This window comes from Dreissena polymorpha, chromosome 8 (assembly GCF_020536995.1).
Source record: "Dreissena polymorpha isolate Duluth1 chromosome 8, UMN_Dpol_1.0, whole genome shotgun sequence".
Lineage (NCBI taxonomy): Eukaryota > Metazoa > Mollusca > Bivalvia > Myida > Dreissenidae > Dreissena > Dreissena polymorpha.
This window is the reverse complement of record NC_068362.1, coordinates 4,863,774-4,872,848: the sequence shown is the minus strand read 5'-3', so window position 1 is coordinate 4,872,848 and position 9,075 is coordinate 4,863,774. Positions and strand designations below refer to the sequence as shown.

The 9,075-nt window shown below is 34.3% G+C and overlaps 1 protein-coding gene across 1 annotated transcript; it reads right to left on the bottom strand.

Annotated features, from left to right (window-relative positions):
• Positions 1–4,261: 4,261 nt before the first annotated feature.
• LOC127842173 (short-chain collagen C4-like) lies at positions 4,262–6,916 on the bottom strand. The gene is made up of 3 exons (XM_052371531.1): positions 6,901–6,916; positions 6,412–6,521; positions 4,262–5,002 (listed from the first exon to the last, which is right to left on the bottom strand). The coding sequence occupies exons 1-3, from the start codon at positions 6,914–6,916 to the stop codon at positions 4,493–4,495; spliced, it is 636 nt and encodes a 211-aa protein (XP_052227491.1). The 3' UTR covers positions 4,262–4,492.
• Between the last annotated feature and the right edge of the window lie 2,159 nt (positions 6,917–9,075).

Below are 9,075 nucleotides of genomic sequence, written 5' to 3'. Positions count from 1 at the left end.
TCATCAGCTCAACCACAAAAATAAAGAGTTCCACAAACAAATGTCTGAAGTCCTATTAAAACCTTATAAAAAATCCACAAATATAAAATCCAACAAATATGGTCGATGTTATTGATCCATGGAATTCCATGTCATTGAAATGAATCCACACTAATGACCCCACACTGGCGACTCTGCAAGTACTTTACTGCGAGGTCTGTGATATTTGCTAGCTTGCCATACTTTAGCCTCGCTTTGGAATGCATTAAGTGTTGCCCCAGATCAGCGTGTGCAGTCCGCACATGTTAATCACGGAAACATTTTCATATTTAATGAAATTTTTCGTTAACCTGTGTGAAGAGCGTAAGCTAATCTGGCATGACACTTAACGCATGCGCATTGAGTCCAGTTTTCCCCAAAACTAGACTCGTATTAACACAGGTAGAAGCACTCCTAAAACTTTAAACAAAATAATCTGGAACACAGACTAGGAAAAGTGTTCTCTAATTATCACCCGCCATAGGCGGAGGGATATTGTTTTGGCGGCACTTGTGTGTCCGTAGCCATATCTTGGAAGTGCTTTGGCGGATTTCATTGAAACTTGGTATGAGTATGACTATATATATGGATAGGAGGATGATGCACGCCAAATGGAATTGTACACCATCTGTTAATAAAGGAGTTATGGCCCTTTGTATCTTGAAAAAATGCTTTTTTGAGTGTCAAATATAACACTTTTGTGTCCAGAAGCATATTGGCGGGGGATATCAATTCAACGAATGTGCTTGTTTCATTTGCAAAATGCCTGTCGATGCTAGTTATATGCCCCTCAATGAAGTTGTAGGGGCGGGGGATATCCTGGTTACAGGTTTGTTTGTCTGTCCCTACATACGTCGGATTTCTTGTCTGTTTGATGTCTTCAAAACTATTACGGGAACTACAAATTTTAACTTCACTGAAATATTTATGCAGAAAAATGAAGTTCACAAGAGACGCTTTCACATTTTTAGAGTACTCGCTATTGCTCTTTATTATTTCATTTTATTCCAGAGGATTTCTTTAAAACCTAATGATGTATCACCTTTGAACTTCATTGGTAGATATAAATATTTGGGGTTAGTGTAATGCTCAAGAGCAACGACTTTTGTTTAACTATATTTTAGGTCATGTCAGTCGTTAAAATTTGGCTTAGGTCATATTCGAACTCTACAAGAAGTATCGACTTACAACTTTATTTGTAAATAATTCTGATTGCGGAAGTGCCTGCATAATAGTTATAATACTTGCATATATATTTTTAGAGCCATTTCACTTTGTTAATGTTGATACCTTACTTTTTGTGCTGCACCTTATCTCAAAAAGTAATTAAGGTACCATTTTGAAACTGAATACGTACATGTAGATACATCGTATTCTCATTCAATATCATGTACTGCTTCAATATTTTTAAAGTTACTAGAGTATGTTTATGCTTGCATTGAATTTCAATCAACCTAAAACTTCGTAAGAAGATTGATATCCTTGAGGGGATTCACTATGCACAAGAACAATAATTAAGCTGCAATATCTTCATGATTATTGAATTTTAACCAGGTTTTTCCGAAGGAAAATACTGGTTATTAGATTGGCGAATGTTGGCGGGCGGGCGGGTGGAGCAAGCTTGTCCGGGCCATAGCTTTGTCGTTCATTGTGAGATTTTAAAATCATTTGGCATATTTGTTCACCATCATTAGTCGGTGTGTCGCGCGAAAGAATTACGTCGATATATCCAAGGTCACACTTTGAGTTCAAAGGTCAAACTTGGCCATAAATGAGCTTGTCCGGGCCATAACTATGTCATTCATTGTGAGATTTTAAAATCATTTGGCACATTTTTTCACTATCATTGGACCGTGTGTTGCACGAAAGAATTACGTCAATATTTCCAAGGTCAAGGTCGCCACGACTAAAAATAGATTTTTTTTTAAACAAAGGGGGTTAATTTTAAACAATAATTTCAGTTTGAGTTGTCTCCTTTTCACAGACTTTTTTTCAAATTGAAAACCTGGTTTTGTGACAATTTTGTCCCTTGTTTATTTTTTCTGCATACATCGGAAACTAAAAGAACATCAACTTGAAACTTCATAGAAAGTTGAATCTCATTTACGGAAGTACGCAAGAACCGTAACTCTTGCAGACATATTTTCGAGTAGTTGTCCTTTGTTATTTATTGTTATTGAAATATTGGAAGTTATCTTGAATGCAACAAGCGGCCCAGGGGACAAATATTCCACTCATCGATTCGTATTGACGAGAGAAATCTTGAAATGACAAGTGAATGTCCGACAAGCCGTTTTCTTACAGGACGTGCGAAAAAAAAATCTGTTAAAATATTGTATGAACAGTACGACTATTTTTCATTTTTAATAAAAAGCATATATCTATTCTAAACGAAGAACTCAAATGAACCTAAAGTTGTCATTGTAAATTTCATATTGCAGGTGCGCGTTGTTAGGCGAGACTGTCCAAAGTATTTTTTTTGGTGCACACTTTACGCGTGAATATGTCAGTTTCAGTTTTGATAATTTTCAGTCATGTTTCTGTTACATGTTAAGATTTTTAAAAAGTGCACAGCATTCAGTTTGCAAACATTGTCTGCATTTATTTTTTGTTTCTAATTAAGTAACTTATTTCACTTCTTGAAATGGAGATTACACTGGCATTAACCTATAACTGAATCAACTGGGTTTTACCACAAAAGTAACATGACACATGTGTGATCAGATAGCATAAACAATCTGATTAAACAACATTCAAACAGTGATATAAGAAACTCTAACAGTCATATCAGGCACTTGAAATCTATAGTTTACCCATATTTGAAGGAGGAGTGCATGTGTTTGCAGGACGAGTGAACATTGGAATGCAGTCGTCCTGAAGGACGTCTTGTGCAGTCTTGAAATCGTTTTGTCCCCGAAGACATATCAATTTGAAACGTTATATGTATGTAGATCTTCTTGAGGCGATTCGCAGTCAACAGAAGCTGTAATACTTGCTTCCATATGGTGAAGAATCATTGCCCTTTGTTAATTTTTTATTTTTCCGTTTTGTATTTGGCAAACTAAGAGGTAGGATCTTACAATTTCATAGGTAGAAAGATCTCAAAGATTATAAGTGCAGTGTTTAAGATACATAACTAAAGGGTTATTTCTCATGTGAAGGGATTATTTATCATGCTAAGGATTTGCCCAGGACTACTGCATAGTCTCATTAGTTTGGCAAAATATAACTAAAAAACTACTCTTTTTTTAATTGATAAAAGCATCAAAGCAACATGGTAACACATGTCTGGTGAAGAATTAGATAAAGTAAATACCAGTATGAACTGTATACCGCCTATTTTACACAATTTCAGAACGCAGATTTATATAGAGAACATTTCAAATTGTCGAAATACAAGTTGGAATAGCGGATAACTTAGCTTGGAAGTATAGGCACACTATTTATATTCCAAACAGTTGAAAGCAGAAGTATATTGTTATATAGATGAGTCATGCTAACTTAAACATGATGATTGTTTGCCATTACTATCTTTGTTATATGACTATAAGAACAATTGGAGACTTAATGGGGCCTTTTCACATTTCGGAAATTAACAAAATTGAAAAAAATGTTTCAGATTCGCAAATTTTCGTTGTAGTTATTGTATTTGTGAGGAAACAGTAATACTGAACATTTAGCATGCTCTAAAATATCCATTATATGCATGTTTTGAAGATTTAAAAACCTGAAAATTATAAAGCGATACAACGCAAAACGATTGAATAATTTGGAGAGTTTTGTTGTTGTCGTTAAACTTTGAGATACCAGAAAAATTGCTTATATATAGTATAAAATTCATCGCTCAATGTATAAGCGCCGATGGCCGAGTGGACTAGGCGATAGACTTTTACAGGGGTCAGTGGTTCGAGTCCAGTTGAGGGTTACTTTTTTTTCTTTAATTTTATCATTGTTTTTTACTGAAGCTTTTTAGATCCAATGTTTACTTTTATCAATATAAAGTTCTTAATGACAAACTTCAATAAATGCTTAAATCTGTGAAAAGGCCCCTTTAAGCGTCAATTTACTGTCAATAATACTGAAAAAATATTCGATAAGTAAAATTTGCATGATTGTTGAATAAACTTAATCCTTTACTAAAATGTCTTTGTTTTTGCACTCAAAAATCTATTTCTGAAAATTTGACAGTCAAACCATATTTTTTGGAATATTCGCTCTAGATGTTGTGCTATTTGAAACTTGACCCATTTACGGCTATACAATCAGCCAATTTAAGCGATGTAAGGTATTATTGTATGAGTGTTTATTGAATTTGAGTAGTTGTATTGCAGGAAAGGGATTTACAAATCATTAAAACATGTCCGTATGAACAAACTCGATTATTCAAAATAAACAAAAAATAAGCATGGTCCCACTGTATTCGACTTGAAACAAAACATTATAATTTAATAATAAGAAATTGTACATTAAAACGTTAACGTGAGCACACGACGCACGTCAGTTCCCGGCCGTTGACGTAAGGAGGGCATGGCAGTGAACCACAACGCGCTTCCGTCAGGTACATGAGCTTCCCGTTGTGATTCTCGCCTTTTCCGGGAACCATTTCTGGCTTCCCATCTAGGCAGATGTATTCCGTTGCCGCTTCATGCAGTGCGGAACCCGCGACGAGATAGCCGCTGTACTCCATGGTCCAGCCGCTAAAGCACGTAAGCTTGGCGGGAACCATTAGCACGGACTTCCGGCTAGTGCGGCAGACTGCACAAGGGGCGTCTTGTTGGTAGACGTTACCTATGAAACCATTGTCGCTTTCTCTGCCGTCCAGCTGATATTCAGCGCCGTATACATATGCAGTATCGTTGATAGCGTTGTCATTGTAATAACCCCACTCTGGCGTTTCCGGCAGACACAGAAAGTTTGCAGCTGCTCCTTTATGTGTGTAAAACGACCCTGCGACGTAACCTGATGAATGTAACAAGACTATACTCTATTAAAGTTCTCAGTTCCTCATTATTGTTTGAGGAATACTTGTGCAAATGCACTTTTTTATTATAAAAAATCTTAGAAGTGTCATCTGACTCGTCGTATTCTTGTTATTTAAAGACTGTTTGATACCTATCAGTTTGACTTAACACTAGTATATTACTTGAAACGCTGAAAAGTTGTGCGTACAAAGTCGCATTTCACAAGCTTGCGATTTAAACTTTGACTGGCAAAAGGCATTTTTGCTTTTATATAAAATTCAGATTTTCCGAAATCTAAACGGACGGTGACTCGTTCTTAGTTTGCATATCAGAGGCGGATTCAGCGGGTCGGAAGAGGTAACTGAACAAACTTCTTTCAAATCACGATGAAACAATATAAGCAAATGTTCAACTTTACAAAAGTATTGATACGCGTTATTTTGGGACGAAGGTTTATATCCGTTTATCAGTCGCCTGTTGTTGTTGTTTTGTTGCAAAGAGGATTATACTTGTTTATATTTTTGTCATTGTCATGGTGTAACAAAGTTTACTATATAACCGTATTCTTAAAGGGACTGTCAACCACGACAACGAGGAAAAGAAAAGTTGTAAAATACCATATTTTTTACAATTATTAGTTTATATTGATTAAAATATCACGACTGGTATATTACATTACTTGAAAAAAGTTGTTAAGTTTTCATATTTTCAGTATATTTGGTAATAAATTTTACTGGGTATCTATGTCTACCAGGTAACTACCAGTTAACTATAAATAACGCCAGTAGATTGATCATCATCGTCACGTGGTAAAACCAGGAATGCAAATTGTGAATTGTATATATCTAATATATAAAATGATCAATCTACTTGCGTTATTTATAGTGTGTATATCTTTATGTCACCTATTTTCGCGATGTTCTTTCGATTTCACATCGCGAAATTTTATTACCAAATATACTGAAAATATGATTTTTTTTCAAGTAATGTAAAATACCCCGGTACCAGTCGTGATATTTTAATCAATATAAACTAATAATTGTAAAAAAATACGGTATTTTAGAACTTTTCTTTTTTCGTCATTCGTGGTTGACAGTCCCTTTAACGATAGTTTTCAATGAAAATTACTATGACATAAAAATTCTAAATCTTTGTGCAACTACCAACCCATAAACTGCACAATCGATTAAGGAACATTATTGTTTTTATTGTATATTGTTTAATAATTATGTTTTTAGTTTGACGTTGGTATAACTATTTCATCCAATTAATTAAATAGCTCAAAAACATATGAGTAATGTTCATTATGACTTGACTTAAAACGCATTAAATATTGGCTTAAATATTAACATCGGTCCAACCATTAGATGGATTTTTATTTTCATGCTATTGGATTAAATCACTGACATGTAAGCTAGTGTAATAAAAATACCAGTATTGATAGGAAGCCATTTAAAGAGATCTTTGGTCTACCTCTGTAGACGGTCTCGGTCCCATTTCCAGGACAGCTGGTCCGCCCCCATCTCACGTAAGTACCACCCCCTGGGAAAGAAAAGTCAATATGAAAGTCCAGTTGTAATAAAACAATAACTTCTAAGGCTCAACAAATCTTGATTCCATATCGGTGAAATCATCACCATTATCGTTGTCGTCGTCGAAATTATTAAAATTATTTTCATTATTATCATTCACCATTTCAAATGCAATCATAAACATAAGCCCACCATTTTGACGACAAAAATAATAATAATGATACTACTACTACTACTACTACTACTACTACTACTACTACTACTACTACTACTACTACTACTACTACTACTACTACTACTACTACTACTACTACTATTACTACTACTACTACTAATAATAATAATAATAATAAGTAGTAGTAGTATAATTAAAATTCTTCAATTGTTACCATTCAGCTGCGTCATCTCGCGTTGGGCATCAGTCTCTCGAATTTGCTTCTTCAATGCGTTGATATTAAGCTCCAATTTTATAACTTTTGTAATTAATTTCTCCTCGTAATCAAACTTGGAGCATTGCGGTTCAAGATTTTGTCCAGAACTTAAGGCAAGGAGAACAATAAAGCGAAATACCATTCTAACCGTCATGTCAATACTAACTGCAGCCTGAATATCTGAAGTTTGATATGCATGACGCATTCTATACATAGATGGTGACGTCACTGCGTTATTGTCAGTAAGACCGGTGTACACAATGATGCATGACGATTAAGCGAACGATATGTAGGTGTTATTTGCAAGGGCGGTGTGGAGCAGATGCGCCGAACGCCTACTCTTATACTGTCCCAAAGAATATTTAAAGAATTAGGGCTAGGTACCTTTACCATTATAATGCGTCTCTGTGTACAGTATAGTTTAAAACCTGTTGTTACTGAAAAGCGCGACTTGTTACAATATTTGCATGAAGATGAAACTTCACAGATCTACAGCGATCATAGTGGGTAAGAGTATGCACTTCAAATGGCTTTTACCTTTGCATTTTTTGAAGGCCCAATTGCATACTCTTAATATTGCATTCAGATTATCATGTTTTTCTTTGCGAAAATTCAGTCTCAAATATTTGGTTTGATTTGCTTTTCTTTTCTTTGCTTGGGTAGATCTAATAGCTCAAAATTTAGAGGAAATGTTTAAACAAAAAGAACATATGGAACGACTAAGTGCTTAGGATATGTTCAAATCACAAGTTAAGATAATGACAGCTACACATTTTGAAACATGTCATGATTTATTATTTTCATTTTTTTGTGCATTTGTATTTATGCGCCTTGGTTCTTCCTTTTCATTTTGAAGGATCAATAAATGATGATATTTATATAATTTTCTTTCGAAGGATCAATAAATGGTGATATTTATATTCCTCGCTATTATCGTTATTGCTGTGTAACACGGAAGGAAATGCTGAGCTTGAGATTAAGTGAAGTATCACTTTCCTTCCTGTATAGAATACTGACGCCGCCAGTTGCCTCCCTGTTCAGTGACCTAATCTTAACCTTCCTTTTTAATGAAGTAGCCCTTAAATTTTATGTTTTGGATACTGACGCCGCCAGTTAAAATTAATATCCTCCGTGATCAATAACATAAGTGACAGCAATTGCAAATCGTTTCGTCTTCATCCGCATCTTTCGAAATGGAAAAAGGCTTCCTTAGTAAAAACAACCACCAAAACAAATGTATTCTTTTAAAGAACTGTTGTCCTATCTTGATTTATTGCTTTCTCTTGTAACAATTGTAAAAAAGCAATATATATATAAATATATATATATATAAATAAATAAATATATATATATATATATATATATATATATATATATATATATATATATATATATATATATATATATGCCACAGTGGGAAGGCTGGTAACACTTGGTACCCATGTCTTGGACAGATAATTCTGCATATTTGGTGAATTCGAATTCGTAATTCAAATCTTATTTATGTACTTTGTACCTTTATGCGATGAAATGTCTATTTTATAAAGACAAAATAAATATATCACAATTAGGAAATATGGCGATATATGAAAAATGGACAACTGCCAAGTAATGACATGTAGATAAAGTTTCATACTTTAATGTAGTAATAAAGAATTATGATTATTTTTTTAAACAAATCATCAACAAAGAATAAAGGCTTTGACTTGCCATCAACATTCTAGACTTGAAGTTGATGCAGTGTTTATGTAATGGGTTTGTAATGGATTTTTAACGTTTAAGGAATCAGATACAGCTAGTCGTTGATAATTTCTAGGATATTTTTTATGAAACTGATCAAAATCTCAATGTCTGCGAAACAGCTGGTACGTCCCTATATGTAACCAACGGCTTATTCTTGGGGTGCCGTTTTTGTTACATGCTTACGCCTCCGCGGATGACCATAAGGACATGTTTACATTTTGAAATTTGAAATTAGGTATTATATTGTATCTTGCTTTTTAATCGTTATTTTTACCCGCACAGGGCTCTTACTTCTTTTTTAGTGTAGTATTTAAGATGGAATTTACAGGTTGTGCCACTGATTTGCCATATCTATGTTCATGTTTAGAACCTCACCATCTTCTTGTGGTA

Excerpts from the sequence above, each read along its gene's own strand:
- LOC127842173 (XM_052371531.1), bottom strand. Across the intron at positions 5,003-6,411 it reads ATGGCTTCCTATCAATACTG|AGTATAGTCTTGTTACATTC; the intron begins GTATTTTTATTA and ends GAACTTTAATAG.